The following is an 18,956-nucleotide window of genomic DNA, read 5'->3' on the forward strand; positions in this document are numbered from 1 at the left end:
ATCCACAACCAGATTATTTATGGGTTTCAATAAATGGCGAAAAAACAAAATGGCGCAAATTATTATTTTTCTTTATTATTACTTATTTTTATTGAATATTTTTATTGAAACCCATAAAAAAAAGTAATAAAAATGTAATGCTGAGGCCATGTTCACACGTAGCATAAATGCTGCGTATTTTGCTGCAGGTATCCGCAACACAATAACAATCTCATCTGATTATTGCGTGTTTGCTGCATTTTTTGTGTTTTGGCCCTCTTTCTGCTCTTCAAAAGTTGGTAGGTATGAAGCTGTATATAGGGGTACACTAAATATGGAAGCTGTATACAGGGCCGCACTACACATGGAAGCTGCATACAGGGTCACACTACACATGGAAACTGTATACAGAGGCAAACTGCATATGGAAGATGTATACAGGGAACATTACACATGGAAGCTATATACTGGACCTCACTACACATGGAAGCTGTATACAGGGCCACACTACACAAGAAAGCTGTATACTGGGCTTTACTACATATAGAATCTATATACAGGGGCTTAGGAGTAATGCATACCATAGTAAGGAGGGTTAGACGTCGGCCGAGTGGGGGCGCCCACACACCGTTTCTTTCTTACGGCGCCAACCCCCACGTGATAGGTAGGGACAGAGATTAACAGCTAGCTTTATAGGGTAAGGGTAGGTTTTCCTATTGTGGTGTTTCGGGTTCTTTCTTCTTTCTTTCTGGTTCTTTGTCAGGGGGTGATTTTAACTCATTATTGTAGATGGAGGGTATGAGTATGGTCAATGCCCTATTTTTGAAATATTTGAAACCTTTGGTACAAACTTATACATCTGTTGCTAACATCTTTAATTTTGATTTTCTTGCTGAATTGGCTGTTTTTGAGTTTCATGAAAAAGTATAGCACTATGAGTGAAACCACCATGTATCTGAGTGATACACCGCATATGTATGGAGCTATTGTCCTCCAGGAGTGTATCAAAGTAAGTGTGGTGATTTAGCTAGGTGATCACCGCTGATCACCCTGGACACAGCCTTCCACATAGCGGCATTATACCCCTCATCCATAGGATTCCAGTATACCTCCCTCATTCCTTCTCAGGATAATTATTAAAGTCTTTATATTAAGAAAATATTCTGCTTTCTTCATATACCAAATAGTTTCTTTTTGATGAAGGCAAATGACCAAAACGTCAAAAATCAAAATAAATATCAGTTTCAGCATCATCCATTTGTTTCTCATTTCTTCATATGAGTGCCAGGATTTTTCTTTATAACTATCAGAAGACAGAGCAGCTCTGGAACTGAGCATTTCCGCTGCCTGCTGCCGCCTCCGGGACAGAACATCTGACTGGCGGGGGTGCGGTGTGTCGCACCCCGTCTAATCAGACATTGATGACCTATCCTAAGGACAGAAGTAATGTCAAAGTAGTGGACAACCTCTTTAATTAGCGGTCATGTCTGACACACATATGATATACCACATGGGCATTTCATCAAGTACAGTTAGGTCCAGAAATATTTGGTCAGTGACCGAATCTTTGTTATTTACTTTTGATTTAAAATGAAACAACTGAGATGCAATTGAAGGGGAGACTTTCAGGTTTAATTAAATGGGTTAAAAATAGGAATTGCAGAAATTTTTCTACAAAGCCTCCTCATTTCAGAGGCTCAAAAGTAACTGGACAAATGTACTTTACCATAAAAAAATGTTCGTTTTTAACAGTTTGTATACAATCCTATACAGGCAATGACTGCCTCAAGTCTATAAGCCATGGATGTCACCAAATGCTGAGTTTCCTTCTTGGTGATGCTTTGCAAGGTCTTTTCTGCAGCCGACTTCAGTTGTTGCGTGTTTGTGGGTCTTTCTGCTTTAATTCTTTTCTTAAGCATGTAAAATACAGCTCGATGATTGACTTGACCATTGCACAATATTCCACTTCCTTGCCTTAAAAAAAATCCTGGGTTGCATTTGCAGTATGTTTTAGGTTACTGTCCATCTGTACTGTGAAACACTGCTGCATTTGGTTGAATCTGAGCAGAAAGTATAGCCTTGTAAACTTCAGCATTTATCTGGCTGCTTCTGTCTTTTATCACATCATCAATAAACACTAGTGACCCAGTGGCAGTGGAAGGTATGCATACTCATGCCATCACACTGCCTCCAGCATGTTTTACAGAGGATGTGGTGTGCTTTGGATCATATTCCATTCCAAGAACTCCCTACTTTCTTCTTCCCATTATTCTATTCAAAGTTGATTTTAGTTTAACCTGTCTAATGAATGATTTCCCACAACTGGGATGGCTTCTTTACATGTTTTTTTTTAGATTTCTAAAGTCTAAACTTGTCTATTTTTAAGCCTGATTAGTGGTTTACACCTTGTGATGAACCCTGTGTATTTGCTCTCATGACGTCTTCTCTTTATAGTAGACTTAAAACATTGAAACACCTACTTACTGGAGAGTGCTCTTCACTTGGGTGGATGTTGTGAAGGGGTTTTTCTTCACCATAGAAAAGATTCTGCAATCATCCTCCATTGTTGCCTTCTGTAGACACCAGGCCTTTTTGAGTTCCCAAGTACACCAGTGTGCTATTTCTTTTGCAGAATACACCAAATCGTTGACTTGGCCACACCAAGCATTTCTGCTCTCTAATGGAGTTCCTATTTTTTACATCCTATTTATGGTTTGTTATTCTTCCATTGAAAGCTTTATTGAATGCATGTCGTGTGATCACAGCAATAGCTTACAAATGCAAATGCCACACCTGGAATCAGCTGCAGTCGTTTTGGCTGCTTAACTGATGATAGATTAACGAAGGAATAACCCATGCAGCCCATTAAAGAATTTTGAAATAATTGTCCAAATACCTTTGGTCCCTACGAAAAAAAGGCAGCTACAGAATAAAGAGCTGTAATTCCTAAATCCTCACTCAAATTAGCATGTGAATATCCTCAAATTAGAGTCTGTACTTTAAGCCCATATTGATTATATAACTGTATCTTAAGTTTTCGTAAGCAGCTAAAATGCCAAAACTTGTGTCACTGGCCAAAGATTTCTGGACCTAACTGTAGATTACACATTTACTATTACAAGTAAAAACCCCTCATAAGATGTGGAAGAAGAGATAGTACAATTCTGAGTGCTAAGGCACAGAAAAGCGTCAGATTTATACGTTGAAGAAAAAAAAAAATCTTTTTCCTGTATACTACAAATTACAACCTATTGTCAGATTTCCTAATAGCTCAGTGTGTTATCAGGTTGATTCCCAAGCAAAAGTTCACTGCTTCGAATTGAGCAGCAGCCATGAAGATTTCCCAAGAAAAGAGAAACCGCATAATCCAGCTCATTGATAGCGGTGTCACATCCAAGAAAATTACCAAACTGCTTCATACGAGTTCCACGATTGTTGGAAGGATCTGAAATGAAGTCCATCCATGCATCCTCTCAAAAGTCAAGAGGTGGACATTTAGGCGAAATATCGGAGTCAAGTCGGCTCGTCACAAGGTCTATTAGTTCTGGCACGATAAACATGGCAGTGAAGGTGACTCATATGTGTGGCGCCCCTGGGCTTCAGGTGCCACAGGGTTTTACACCACTTTTCAGGGATAATATCTATCCCGGGTCAGGAGGTGGTTAACCTGCCGGTGCCTTCACAAAATATACACAAACAACAGCAGGTGCTTACTCACAGGGGGTTGGACTAGGGCAGACAAGGAAACCAGCCATCATGAAGCATGGGACTTCCCCAGTCGCTAGGACAATCACTGGGGGTGGGCACCACAGGGGTTGAAGTAGGCGCAACAATCACACTTTAGACAGAACCATCCTGGGCACTGCTTGGGATAACATCTGGTACTGACAACAGGAGTTAGGGGTACTTTAAACGCTGCAATATCGGTACCGATATTGCTAGCGAGCGTACCCGCCCTCGTCGGTTGTGCGTCACGGGCAAATTGCTGCCCGTGGTGCACAACATCGCTAACACCCGTCACATGTACTTACCTGCCTAGCGACGTCGCTGTTGCCTGTGAACCACCTCCTTTCTAAGGGGGCGGTTCGTGCGGTGTCACAGCGACGTCACACGGCAGCCGTCCAATAGCAGAGGAGGGGCGGAGATGAGCGGCTGGAACATGCCGCCCACCTCCTTCCTTCCTCATTGCCGGTGGACGGAGGTAAGGAGATGTCCGTCGCTCCTGCGGTGTCACACATAGCAATGTGGACGACCTCTCCAACACCAACGATTTTTACTGCTTTGCGATCGTTGAAGGTCGCTTGTATGTGTCACACACTGCGATGTCGCTAACGACGCCGGATGTACATCACAAACATGGTTCTTTTCTTATTCAGTAAAAATTCCTGCTGTTCGCCATCTTTCTGAAAATCTCAGGCAACCATTTCATTCTTGCTCTTATGAGTTTACTGTTATTTTTATTTCATTTTTTTTAAATCCTCCATACGGTTCCAAAAATATAAGCCTTTTTATTTATTGCTACTAGTTATACTCTGCATTTCTTACCCTGTGAGCAAAGTCCCCTTAGGAAGATTCTGCACTAATTAAAAAGGTTCATATATTTGTAACCATGACAGAATAAGAAAAAAAAGACAAATCTATCAGAAGCTCTTTAGTAACTTGGCTCTTAAAGGGAATGTCCGCAAGTTTTTACTATTTAATCTGAGAGCAGCATAATGTGAGCGCTGAGACCCTGATTACAGGGATGTGTCACTTACTAGGCTGTGTACTGTAGTTTCAAAGCAACCAGTGTATAATCAATAGGAGATTTTCACTGCCTGACTAATCTATGAAACACCGACATCACCACTAATTGGCAGGAAGCTGCGCGTCAAAGGTGTGGGCAAGGTTATGCATAGCCCTAAAGTATTAGCTCTGCTACATCAGACAAAAACAAGGCTTTATCAAAACTGCACCAAGCAGCCGAGTAAGTGACACATCTATAGAATCAGACTTTGTCCCTACATTATCCTGATCAGATTGCATAGCAAAGATCTGTTGACAAATTCCTTTTGGTCAGCAACACATTTGATTTTGGCATCTGGGACCAATGTAGAGAAACAGATGAATTCTGCAAAATGGGCTATTGTTAGGCAGTAAGGAGGTAGGGCTGGACATCCCCGCTGTCATAAGGATGGAGGATGACCCTAGCAATCTCAGCAGCAGTGTTTCCACGGATTACTAACTACATTTTCCTTTTATTGATCCTAGAAATGATTGTTCTTTATGCATTAAGCGTTCCACCGTGAAACATTGAACTGATCGTATATTTTATGAAGTCACATTACTAACAGAATTTATCTAAAGCAAAAATGTCCAGTCTACGTTGCATACAGAAAAGATAAAGTATACATCTACTTTGATTTATTGGATAAATATCACATTTACAATATTTATTTTTTGCAGGTAAAAGGTAAAGCTTTATGGATGATGATTTCTTTGCGCAATTGGATTTAGTGGCATCTCAATCATCAGTATCTAAAAAGAAAAACAGAGAGGTAAAACAGACAAAAGATGCTGTAATATGTTACCCAACCAACCAACAATGAGAGATCTACAATATTAACATCGACTCACATTTACAAGTCTCTCCTTGTAAGTTCTATCATCTTCATTCATCTCCCGAACGGGGCATTTTTGGAGGTAGCGTCTACATACAGTGACAGTTTCTTCCGAGTCATAGAGAATACAAGGATCCAGAGCCAAATCGTTAATCCGACTCACTAAATACTCCTTATAATGAGATCTAGGTAAGACAGAAAGTATGGCTTCATTATTACCAACGTTACATATAGATCTGGAATGGTGAATGCTGTATTTTTACATTGCCTTGCAAAAGTATTCGGCCCCTTGAATTTGTCAACCTTTTCCCACATTTCAGGCTTCAAACATAAAGAAAAAAATGTAAATTAATGGTGAAGAATCAACAATAAGTGGGACACAATTGTGAAGGTGAATGAAATATGTTTATTTTAAACATTTTTAAAAAATAGAAAACTGAAAATTAAGGCGTGCAATATTATTCGTCCCCTTTAAGTTAATACATTGTAGCGCCACCTTTTGCTGCGATTACAGCTGCAAGTCGCTTGGGGTATGTCTCTATCAGTTTTGCACATCGAGAGACTGAAATTCTTGCCCATTCTTCCTTTATAAACAGCTCGAGCTGAGTGAGGTTGGATGGAGAGCGTGTGTGAACAGCAGTTTTCAGCTCTTTCCACAGATTCTCGATTGGATTCAGGTCTGGACTGTGGCTTGGTCATTCTAACACCTGGATACGTTTATTTGTGAATCATTTCATTGTAGATTTTGCTTTATGTTTGGGATCTTTGTTTTGTTGGAAGACAAATCTCTGTCCCAGTCTCAGGTCTTTTGCAGACTCCAACAGGTTTTCTTCAAGAATGGTCCTGAATTTGGCTCCATCCATCTTCTCATCAATTTTAACCATCTTCCCTATCCCTGCTGAAGAAAAGCAGGCCCAAAACATGAGGCTGCCACCACCATGTTTGACCGTGGGGATGGGGTGTTCAGGGTGATGAGCTGTATCGTTTGGCATTGTTCCCAAAAAGTTCGATTTTGGTTTCATCTGACCAGAGCACCTTCTTCCACATGTTTGGTGTGTGTCTCAGGTGGCTTGTGGCAAACTGTAAACGACACTTTTTATGGATATCTTTGAGAAATGGCTTTCTCCTTGCCACTCTTCCATACAGAACACATTTGTGCAGTGTATGACTGATTGTTATCCTATGGACAGACTCTCCCACCTCAGCTGTAGATCTCTGCAGTTCATCCAGAGTGATCATGGGCCTCTTGGCTGCATCTCTGATCAGTCTTCTCCTTGTTTGAGATGAAAGTTTGGATGGACGGCCGGGTCTTGGTAGATTTGCAGTGGTATGATACTCCTTCCATTTCAATATGATCACTTGCACAGTGCTTCCTGGGATGTTTAAAGTTGTGGAAATCTTTTTGTAACCAAATCTGGCTTTAAACTTCTTCACAACAGTATCACGGACCTGCCTGTTGTGTTCCTTGGTCTTCATGATGCTCTATGTGCTTTAAACAGAACACTGAGACTATCACAGAGCAGGTGCATTTATACGGAGACTTCATTACACACAGGTGGCTTATATTTATCATTATCAGTCATTTAGGACAACATTGGATCATTCAGAGATCCTCAATGAACTTCTGGAGTGAGTTTACTGAAAGTAAAGGGGACGAATAATATTGCACGCCCCAATTTTCAGGGTTTTTTATATTTTTAAAAAAAGGTGTAAAATAAGCAAAAAAGAGAATTTTGTTTACTTACCGTAAATTCTTTTTCTTATAGTTCCGACATGGGAGACCCAGACCATGGGTGTATAGCTTCTGCCTCCGGAGGACACACAAAGTACTACACTCAAACGTGTAGCTCCTCCCTCCGGGCTATATACACCCCCTGGATGACAATCTAACCAGTTCAGTGCAAAAGCTGAAGGAGGACATCCACCCATAAGTAGAGATAGAGTAAAACTCGGAAAAACCGGAATCTCTATCTACAACAACAGCCGGTGAAACACACGGAACAAGAACTGCCAACAGGCAACAGGGAGGGTGCTGGGTCTCCCATGTCGGAACTATAAGAAAAAGAATTTACGGTAAGTAAACAAAATTCTCTTTTTCTTCATCGTTCCTTATGGGAGACCCAAACCATGGGACGTCTCAAAGCAGTCCATGGGTGGGAAATAAACCAAACTGAGAAGTAGGCAAAACCTAACTTCACAAATGGGCGACAGCCGCCTGAAGGATGAGTCTGCCCAAGCTTGCATCTGCCGAAGCATGAGCATGCACTTGGTAGTGCTTCGAAAAGGTGTGCAGACTAGACCAAGTGGCAGCCTGACAAACCTGCTGAGCCGTAGCCTGGTGCCTGAAAGCCCAGGAGGCACCTACAGCTCTGGTCGAGTGCGCCTTAATCCCTGGCGGTGGGGGCACCTGAGAACACTGGTAGGCATCGGAGATGGCCGACCTAATCCAACGAGCTAGGGTCGGTTTAGAAGCCGAGAGACCCTTGCGCTGACCCGTGGGTAGCACAAAAAGTGAGGTGCACCGCCTAAAAGCGGCGGTGCGTGACACATAGATTCGGAGCGCCCGCACCAAATCCAAGGTATGCAACGCCTTCTCAAAGCGATGCACAGGGGCCGGACAAAGGGAAGGCAACGAAATGTCCTGGTTAAGGTGGAAAGAAGACACCACCTTAGGGAGAAAATCCGGAGTCGGACGGAGAACCACCTTGTCTTGGTGAAACACTAAAAAAGGTGACTCCGAAGAGAGCGCAGCCAAATCAGAGACTCTCCTGAGAGAAGTTATGGCTACTAGAAAAACCACTTTCTGTGAAAGTCTAAACAAAGGAACCTCCCTAAGAGGCTCAAAGGGGGGTTTCTGTAAGGCCGTGAGGACCAGATTAAGATCCCAGGGATCCAAAGGCCACCGGTAAGGAGGAATGAGGTGAGATGCGCCCTGCATGAAGGTGCGCACCTGAGCCAGTCGGGCGATACGCCGCTGGAATAATACCGACAGAGCAGACACCTGTCCCTTGAGGGAATTGAGGGACAGTCCTAGCTGCAGACCGGACTGTAGAAAAGACAGGATGGTCGGCAAGGAGAACGGCCAAGGAGCATGGCCGGAAGAGCGACACCAGGACAGGAAAATCTTCCAAGTCCTGTGGTAAATCTTGGCCGAGGAAGACTTCCGAGCCTGAGTCATAGTGGAGATGACCTCAGAAGGAATGCCTGAAACCGTCAGGATCCAGGACTCAAGAGCCACGCCGTCAATCTGAGAGCCGCAGAATTCTGGCGGAAAAACGGACCTTGAGAGAGAAGGTCTGGGCGGTCCGGGAGATGCCACGGCATTTCTACGGACAGAAGGAGCAGGTCTGGGTACCAAGCTCGCCTGGGCCAGTCTGGAGTAATGATTATGACCCGACGGCCCTCCATTCTGATCTTGTGCAGAACCCTGGGCAAGAGCGCTAGAGGGGGAAACACATAGGCCAGACGGAACTGAGACCAATCTTGAACCAGCGCGTCCGCTGCGAAGGCCTGAGGATCGTGGGAGCGACCCACGTAAACTGGAACTTTGTTGTTGTGCCGGGATGCCATTAGATCCACTTCCGGAGTGCCCCACTTGCGGCAGATTGACCTGAACACTGCCGGATGCAGGGCCCACTCGCCGCTGTCCACGGTTTGACGGCTGAGATAATCGGCCTCCCAGTTTTCTACGCCTGGGATGTGGACTGCGGAAATGGTGGACTTGGAGTCCTCCGTCCACTGAAGGATTCGTTGAACCTCCAACATCGCCAGGCGGCTGCGAGTCCCGCCCTGGCGATTGATGTAGGCAACCGCTGTTGCGTTGTCCGACTGGACTCGAATGTGCTTGCCCGCCAACAGGTGGTGAAAGGCTACGAGAGCTAGAAGAACAGCCCTGATTTCCAGCACATTGATCGAGAGGGCTGATTCGGACGGAGTCCAAGTGCCCTGTGCTCGGTGGTGGAGAAATACTGCTCCCCAGCCGGAGAGGCTGGCATCCGTGGTGAGGATCACCCAGGACGGAGTCAGGAAGGAGCGTCCCTGTGACAGGGAGAGGGGCCGAAGCCACCACTGAAGAGAGCTCCTGGTCTGCGGCGACAGAGCCACTAGCCTGTGCAAGGAAGAGGTCCGCTTGTCCCAACAGCGGAGAATGTCCAGCTGCAGGGGACGCAGATGGAACTGGGCAAAGGGAACCGCTTCCATTGACGCCACCATCTGACCCAGCACCTGCATGAGGTGCCTGATGGAATGACGGCGGGGCTTCAACAGAGAGCGCACCGCCAGATGAAGGGACTGCTGTTTGACTAAGGGCAGCTTCACAAGTGCCGGCAGAGTCTCGAATTGCATCCCTAGGTACGTAAGTTCCTGGGTCGGGGTCAAAGTGGACTTGGGCAGATTGACAAGCCACCCGAATTGAACAAGCGTGGCGAGAGTGAGCGAGACGCTCCGCTGGCAGTCTGCACTGGATGAGGCCTTGACTAGAAAATCGTCCAGGTAGGGGATTACTGCCAACCCCTGGAGATGCAGGACCGCAACCACTGCTGCCATGACCTTGGTGAAAACACGAGGAGCCGTGGCTAACCCGAAGGGGAGAGCCACGAATTGGAAATGTTCCTCTCCGACTGCAAAGCGTAGCCAACGTTGGTGGGAAACCGTAATAGGCACATGCAGATAGGCATCCCTGATGTCGATGGATGCTAGAAAATCTCCTTGGGTCATTGAGGCAATGACCGATCTCAGAGATTCCATGCGAAAGCGCCGCACCTGAACATGCTTGTTGAGAAGCTTGAGATCCAGGATGGGCCGGAAGGAACCGTCCTTCTTGGGGACTAGGAAGAGGTTTGAGTAGAAACCTCTGAACCGTTCCCGGGCGGGAACCGGAACAATTACACCGTTGGCCTGCAAGGATGCCACTGCCTGTGAGAAGGCGGCGGCTTTGGAGCAGGGGGGAATGGACAGAAAAAATCTGTTTGGCGGGCTGGAAGAAAATTCTATCCTGTAGCCGTGGGAGATGATATCCCGCACCCACTGATCGGAGACGTGCTGAAACCACACGTCACCAAAGTGGGAGAGCCTGCCACCGACCAAGGACGTTGCTGGCGCAGCCAGATAGTCAAGAGGAGGCTGCCTTAGTGGCAGCGGCTCCTCCGTTCTTCTGAGGACGCGGCTTCGCGCGCCAGTTGGGTTTACGATCCTTGGCTGAGGTAGTGGACGAAGCTGAGGGCTTAGAGGATGACCAGTTAGAGGAACGAAAGGAACGAAACCTCGACTGGTTCCTGCTCTGGACAGGTTTCCTGGTTTTAGTTTGTGGCAAGGAAGTACTCTTCCCGCCAGTAGCTTCCTTAATAATTTCATCCAGTTGTTCACCGAACAGCCGGGACCCAGCAAAGGGGAGCCCAGCAAGGTACTTCTTAGAAGAAGCGTCTGCTTTCCACTCTCGAAGCCACAAAATCCTGCGGATCGCGAGAGAATTAGCGGAAGCCACCGCCGTGCGGTGAGAAGCCTCCAGAATGGCAGACATGGCATAGGATGAAAAAGCCGAAGCCTGGGAAGTTAAGGCAACCATCTCGGGTATAGAGTCCCTGGTGAGGGAATGTATCTCCGCCAGAGAGGCAGAGACTGCCTTAAGAGCCCACACTGCTGCAAAAGACGGGGAGAACGAGGCTCCTGCCGCCTCATATACAGATTTGGCCAGAAGGTCAACCTGGCGGTCAGTGGGATCCTTAAGAGAGGTGCTATCGGCCACAGATACGACTGTCCGGGCTGAGATTCTAGACACCGGAGGGTCTACCTTTGGGGACTGAGCCCACTCCTTAACCACCTCTGGTGGAAAGGGAAAACGGTCATCAGAACTACGCTTTGGGAAGCGTTTGTCAGGACAGGCCCTGGGCTTGGTAACAGTGGCCTGAAAACTGGAGTGGTTAAAAAACATACTCCTAGCTCTCTTAGGAGAGGTAAACTGGTGTATTTCTACCAGAGAGGCTTGTTCCTCTGACACTGGGGGATTGAGGTTCAGTACGGAGTTAATGGATGCAATCAAGTCACTAACATCCGCATCACCCTCAGATAAGTCAATGGGGTACATAGAGGTAGCGTCTGAGCCCACAGTAAAAGTATCCTCCTCGCCCTGCAATTCAGCTTGTGAATCAGAGCCGTGGGACGAGGAAGGAGAAGGGTCCCTGCGTCTCCGTTTAGGAGGACGGGGTCCTAAAACATGCTCTGAGAGCTCTGCAGAGCTCGGAGCAGCAGAGGCGCCCTGAGAAGGGGGCTGATGCATGGTCAGCAGAGTCCGGGACAGCTGTCCCATGGAGTCGGCAAAAGACTGGGAAATAGCTCTGGAAAAAGATGCTACCCAAGCCGGGGGTTCAGCCACCGGGGCCGGAGCAGCCGGAGGGACCCCTGAAGAGGCTCCAGGCTGAGGCACCACCATGTTAGAGCAGGCATCACAATGTGGATATGTGCTTGGTTCTGGCAAAATGAGCTTACATGCAGTGCATATAGCGTACAGCTTAGCAGACTTGCTCCTAGTGACAGACATGCTGCTGAGGTGGAGACTCTGCAGTAAGAATACACTCCTGTAGAATGACCCCCTAAGAGTGTATAATAAAGCCCACAACCAGAGGTTGTAGCTTACCAGACCGTGTGTGCCCTCCGGATTCCACAGCTCGGACCCCCAGTGAAGCTTTCCAGGATGCAGCAGCTGCAGCAGCCAGCGCCGATCAGTGTGAGAACGCTGATAAAATGGTGCTGGAGTGAGGAGGGGGGGCGGGGATTAGCCCAAGAGCGGGAAACCGGAGGGCCAAGGAGAGATACAGGGGAGGGAAACATCTCCTCAGAGAGGAGTGTCCTCCCCTCTGCTGAACGGCCGGTGGGCGGCGCCACACTGTTCCCCTGCATGAATGACATGCAGGGGAAGCTGAAACCGAAACTAGGCCACAACTGAAGCCGGGGCCTAGATTTTTACATGCGGCCGACGAGCAGGCACCCTCGGCGCGGTTCTCAGGAAAAACCCAGAGAACCGGCCGGAAATCACAGCAAAGTGACAAAACACACTCTCCCCACAATAAATGTACCCGGGACCCCTGAAAAACGTCTCAATACTTAGCTTTTGAGACGCAGGGCCATGTCCCTGGGGGGGGGGGTTAAGCGCTCCGTCCGGCAGGAACCTGACAGGGCTGCGGATGGAGACCGGTCTCCTGCAAAGCAGTGAGGACCGTGATGGCTCCCACTTCAAGCCAGAGCCTCAGAGGATGGTGAAGGAGCGCGGCATGTGAAGGCTCCGGCCTTGTAAAATCAACCTTAACAGCACCGCCGACACAGTGGGGTGAGAAGGGACATGCCGGAAGTCCAGACTGGACCCGCTTTTCTTCCATATCTTTGAAATCAAAAATCTTAAAAATTAAAAATCAGAGAATGCATGTGTGTGTGTGACCTCCTGAAACACAAAGCATTGAACTGGTTAGATTGTCATCCAGGGGGTGTATATAGCCCGGAGGGAGGAGCTACACGTTTGAGTGTAGTACTTTGTGTGTCCTCCGGAGGCAGAAGCTATACACCCATGGTCTGGGTCTCCCATAAGGAACGATGAAGAAAAATGTCGTTCAACTTCACAATTGTGTCCCATTTGTTTTTGATTCTTCATTATTAAATTTGTTTAACTTTTAGGTGTGAAGCCTGAAATGTGGGTAAAGGTTGACAAATTCAAGGGTGCCGAATACTTTCGCATGGCACTGTACATCAGTGCCATAAATTTCAACGAATAAGAAAAAAAAATACTAATGGCCAAGAGAAGACAGAGTGAGTATACAATACTTACTCACACAACCCCGCATAGCCAAGGGCAGTCTGCTTCCCACAGGCCTCATCTCGCAACCCATCAATAGTTTCTTTCTGCTCCATCACGCGACATCCACCTATTGCAAGATGGGAGAAAGCAAAGTCTTATGTATAAACACAGTGTGAAAAGGTTATTGGAACGTAAGAACGTGAGTAGATGGAATGGTTATATACATTCCTACACACTGAACAACTGCATAAATAACACGTAGAAACTCTTTATGTATCCCAATTCACCATCTGTATTATAGATTGGAGCTGCAGTAGCAGTTCAGTTTAGATTGTGAGCCCCGATGGGGAGAGTGATTATCACGTCTGTAAAGCGCTATGGAATTAATGGCACTATATACGTAAAATAATAAGCTTCATGCCTTCTTTGCTGGCTCAATGTCTATACAGAGCTTGCTCTAGTGAATTTCCCTTTGGGAAGTGTCATGTATTCACCAGGCTCTCTCTTAGGTCACATAACAGGAGCTCATTTCTGGTTGGCAGAAATTCCAGGACAGTCCGTAAAAATAAAGCACTTTTTTTTAATCTGTTCGTGAAACAAAATGTAAGGAGTCTGTGATTTTTTTAAAGCTGAAAAAAACCTAAACAGATTATTCTGACTATGATTATTATCATTTTACATTGAATTGCAGCTGATGTCTTCAAATCAGAATTATGGCACCGTGGCTCAGTGGTTAGCACTGCAGCCTTGCAGCGCTGGGGTCCTGGGTTCGAATCCCACTAAGGACACCATCTGCAAGGAGTTTGTATGTTCTCCCCGTGTTTGCGTGGGTTTCCTTCCACACTCCAAAGACATACAGATAGGGAATTTAAATTGTGAGCACCAATGAGGACAGGGATTCTGATGTATGTAAAGCGCTGCGGAATATGTTAGCTCTATATAAAAATAAAGCTTTGTTTTTTATTTATGGTCACTTATAATTACAATGATTTATAATGTTTTTTTTTAATGTGTCTCTGATTTTTTTGATAAATTGTACAGAAAAAAAAAAAAATAGAAAGTCAGGTTGGCAACCTTGGCTTAGTTATGAGATATGCCTGATTGCACACTTGTTGGCTACTTAAAGTAGAAACCAGCAGAATTATGAATGCAGCTCTGAACTTTAATACAGGCTCTAACTCCAGGTCAGTAAGGCCGCTTTCACACTGCGTTCTTCTCCCAGTTTTCAGCGGTCCTGTCGGGGCTTCCATCCAAACCCCCCGCAGAAAGGGATTCGGACGTATGCGTCAATGGGGCCACTGACAATAATGGTGCAGACAGAGTAACTGTGTGCGCTGTTGTGCACGATTGCACGATTAATAACAAAACAGGACATCACTTCATGCCTACATACCTCCAGGTACTGCCTGGGTTCCAGCAGGGGGGTCAGTGTTAAAGTCCACATTAGAATTCTGAGTGAAAGACACAGAATATTTCATCAACAGATGGCTAACACAGATATAAGCAGTGACTGACAATTGTATGACATTGCCTGAAAGATGTCACAAAAGCTGCAATTTCATGGATACAGCAACCAGGTTTCAGAAAGTATAAAGGAATATGATGGGTGTAATAAGGCTGAATCATAGGCATTGATACAAAAAAGGTAAAAAGCTGCGACAAATGAGCAACCGCTCAATTCAGGTAGGTCGTCAACATTCCTTCACTCCAAGTCATGTCACCCTCCGTGAGCAGTGTCGCTGACATTACAGGAATGGCGCCTCTGCAGGGGGTAAGTATTGGGGTCCTGAATCTAGTAAGCTGGGGTCGTCCAGTAGTGAACAACCCCTTTGGAAGCAATTATGATTATAGTGCAGGACTCAGCAGTGCAATCATTTTTCTAAGGGAAGCTGATAACCACAAACTACACTAAAATACGCAGCGTTCTTTTCCTGCCACTAGGCTACTATATTCAGTGGAGCAAGCACCATTTAGGCCCTGTGCCCACGCTGCGGATTTTGACACGGATTTTGATGCAGATTTTAAGGTCCACTGTTGTTCTGCGCGCTGTATGGTACTATTGTCACTTTTAGCTGCCGGCTTCAGTGCAGCAGCGAGCGCTGTAAACTCTTAAGGGGGCTTTACACACTACGACATCGCTAATGCTAAGTTGTTGGGGTCACGGAATTGGTGACGCACATCCGGCCGCATTAGCGATGCCGTTGCGTGTGACACCGATGAGCGTTTTTGCATCGTTGCAAAAATGTGCAAAATCGCTCATCGGTGACATGGGGGTCCATTCTCAAAAATCGTTACTGCAGCAGTAACAAAGTTGTTCCTCGTTCCTGCGGCAGCACACATCGCTCCATGTGACACCGCAGGAACGAGGAAGCTCTCCCTACCTGCCTCCCGGCCACAATGCGGAAGGAAGGAGGTGGGCGGGATGTTACGTCCCGCTCATCTCCGCCCCTCCGCTGCTATTGGGCGGCGGTTCATTGACGCTGCAGTGACGTCGCTGTGACGCCGCACGGACCGCCCCCTTAGAAAGGAGGCGGTTCGCCGGTCACAGCGACGTCACCGGACAGGTAAGTATGTGTGACGGGTCTGGGCGATGTTGTGCAGCACGGGCAGCGATTTGCCCGTGTCGCAGAACAGATGGGGGCGGGTACCCAAGCTAGCAATATCGGGACCGATATCGCAGTGTGTAAAGAAGCCTTAAGGCCCAGTGTCAATGCGGTGTAGTTTTGATGCGTATTTTCAGAAATGTGCAGTAAAATCTGCATGTCCATTGTGAAGCCAGCAAAGTCTATGAGAATTCAAAAGTGCTGTGCCCACATTGAGTATTTTTCCCTTGCGTATTTGGTACAGATTTCTTTTTACTCTGCACCAAATACGCAAGGGAAAAATAAGCAACGTGGGCACAGCACTTTTGAATTCTCATAGACTTTGCTGGCTTCACAATGAACATGCAGATTTTGCTGCACATTTCTGAAAATACGCGTCAAAACTACACAGCGTGGGCACTGGGCCTAAGAGTTTACAGCGCTCGCTGCTGCACTAAAGCCGGCAGCTAAAACTGACAATAGTACCGTATAGCGCGCAGAACAACAGTGGACCACACTATGGGTTATTTTGTCAGAAATCACTAAAAGGATAAGTGGGCATATTCAGTATTTGCAGTATTGGCAGAAAAGCGCTGCGTAAAATACACTTTTAATGCATTTTTTTTTACCATCCATTTGAATGAAAGATTTAAGGATTAAGATTAGGGATGATCGAATACCTCAAATATTCGGCTTCGCGATTATTTTCCGAATAGGTCGCCGATATGCGAATATTCGATGCGCAATGTAAAGTCAATGGGAAGCCCGAATTAGTTGTTATTCAGGGTTTCCCATAGACTTACATTGCGCATCGAATATTCACGAATAGCGGCGATTTATTCGGCAAATATTCGCGAAGCCGAATATTTGAGGTATTCGATCATCCCTAATTAAGATGCTACAGATTTGAAACTGCATGAAATTTGCAAGGAAAAAATAAGCAGCATGTGTATGAGAATCATTCACTTTGCTAGTACTCTAAAACATGCAGAAGACCACCCGCGAAAATGTAAAGTGTGAACGAGCCATAGAGGGATTTAGAAAAATGAATATACTCTGAGTCCTGCACTATAATCATTTTTTGGGTGACCTGGATATGAAAAAAGAAACCAAGATATCAAGCTGGAGGGGAGAGATGGCCTATTACCAAATGAGTCACACTCGCATATAAATTAAAGGAATGAATCATACATCACCAAAAATAATGGCTTGACTCATTGTGCAGTGGCGCACCTCAGTTTCATTGAAAGTAATATACTACGCATAGTACATTAGGTGCATATCTTATGTTTTTCCAAGTAAAAATGTGTTACCATTATTGTGTAACAGTATCATCATATACAAGGAAGCCCCAAGACAGACATGTCAGAATTTGCTTACCTGAAGGAGTTTTTGCAGACGAGACACCTCCCAGTCTCGCAGGTAGAATAAGCAATCTCGAGGATGATGAGCATGAAGGGACATCCGGACGGTGCAGGACGGGACTGTGCATTTCTAGTAAACAATGATACATTACAACATTGTTAAATGTTGAAGAATACACTCTCAGAAAACATTGTTTGGTCTATGCATTGAATTCTTTGCTAATGGCTTTCATTTTCAATGATCATGTTTGTTCCACTCCTCTGCTTCTCTGTCTCTATGAATTATACAGCCTTTTATGTATAGGATCAGTCTCTCTATGCATTTGTATGAGAGCCCCAACTACCCAATATACAGACTAAAGTCCACTCCACAGAGAAGAGACTGCGGACGATTCAACGTCTGCATTTTTTTTTAACCACTTTTCTTTTTGTATATTGTGGTATTCATTTCCGTTGTTTAGGGCCAAATTTTTCAAAATGGCACATGGTTAAAATGCGCAAAGTCAAGAATGGTCCTAATTTTTTGTCTTTAACCGTTATTTGTGCAAAAAGACGCACGTTTACAATATTTGGGCTAAAATTTCTGGGGAAAAATTAAATAAATAAATAATTCACTCCATGGGTGGACTGCAGTAGATTTGCAGAACAAAATTTGACTTTTTAGAAGGACACATTTTATGAATCAATCTAAAATATTTGGAAATGCCACATTAACATAAAAATCAGAAAGTTAACTAAAAAAAAAACAATTTTTTTTTTTTTCTTTTAAAAAAAAAGTAAGGACAAATCCTTTGATGAATTTCAATGAATGTAAGTCATTCATGCCCAAAACTGGAGAAAATGCAATGATGTTCCGTGTCGTGTATGTTCAGAGAGTCAGTCATGTAGGACGGATAAATAATTCAGTAATAATGGAAGCCAATATATGTCAAAAATCAGGTGATGTCAAGGGAAATTGGGGGGAAAATTTTCTTGAAGACAAAAAAACTTTTTTTTAACCCCGTCAACCCTGAGCCAGTTTTCAGCTTCATGACCGGGCCAATTTTTTAAATTCTGACCAGTGTCACATTATAAGTTAATAACTCCCAGTGATTCTAAGATTATTTGTGACATATTGTAGTTTGTTAATGGTAAATTTAGAACGATATTTTTTGCTTTTATTTGTAAAAATATTGGAAATTTGGCGAAAATTTCAAACTTTGAATTTTAATGCCCTTAAACCAGAGCGTTAACGTATTTTTCGTATTGTAAGACGCACTTTTCCTCCCAAAAAATTTGGGAGGAAAATGAGGGGTGCATCTTACAATCTGAATGTAACTTACTGGGAGGTGGAGAATGGGCACTGTGCTGGCGGCTCGGACCCGTGCTGTGGTGGGAGCCCGTGCGGGCGGCAGGGACCTTGCTGTCTTTGTGAAGCAGGGCGGGTGTTCCAGATGCTCTGTCGACTGTGCAGACTTCAAAGAAATGGCGCCCGTAGTCGGCGCGTGCGCAGATGGAGCTCTCGGCTCAAGATCTCATATGCATATGCGCCACCTCCAGCCCATTGATCTCAAAGCAGCAGACTTAAGGTAAATGGCGCCCGGAGGTGGCGGTGCGTGCACAGATCAGATCTTGGGCTTGTCATTGAGCCGAGAGCTCAATCTGCACA

The 18,956-nt window shown here is 45.4% G+C and overlaps 1 protein-coding gene across 1 annotated transcript in view; it reads right to left on the bottom strand.

Annotated features, from left to right (window-relative positions):
- Positions 1-5,349: 5,349 nt before the first annotated feature.
- RNF31 (ring finger protein 31) overlaps positions 5,350-18,956 on the bottom strand; it is a 92,730-nt gene continuing 79,123 nt past the window's right edge. Inside the window, exons 18-22 of the mRNA XM_075319041.1 lie at positions 17,325-17,438; positions 14,756-14,813; positions 13,393-13,489; positions 5,596-5,764; positions 5,350-5,496 (exon numbers count right to left, since the gene is read on the bottom strand). Of these exons, the coding sequence (XP_075175156.1) occupies positions 5,440-5,496; positions 5,596-5,764; positions 13,393-13,489; positions 14,756-14,813; positions 17,325-17,438 (495 nt within the window). The 3' untranslated portion in view covers positions 5,350-5,439. The remainder of the gene's footprint in view (positions 5,497-5,595; positions 5,765-13,392; positions 13,490-14,755; positions 14,814-17,324; positions 17,439-18,956) is intronic.

The sequence above is a fragment of the Anomaloglossus baeobatrachus genome, chromosome 1, assembly GCF_048569485.1.
Source record: "Anomaloglossus baeobatrachus isolate aAnoBae1 chromosome 1, aAnoBae1.hap1, whole genome shotgun sequence".
In the NCBI taxonomy this organism is placed as follows: Eukaryota; Metazoa; Chordata; class Amphibia; order Anura; family Aromobatidae; genus Anomaloglossus; species Anomaloglossus baeobatrachus.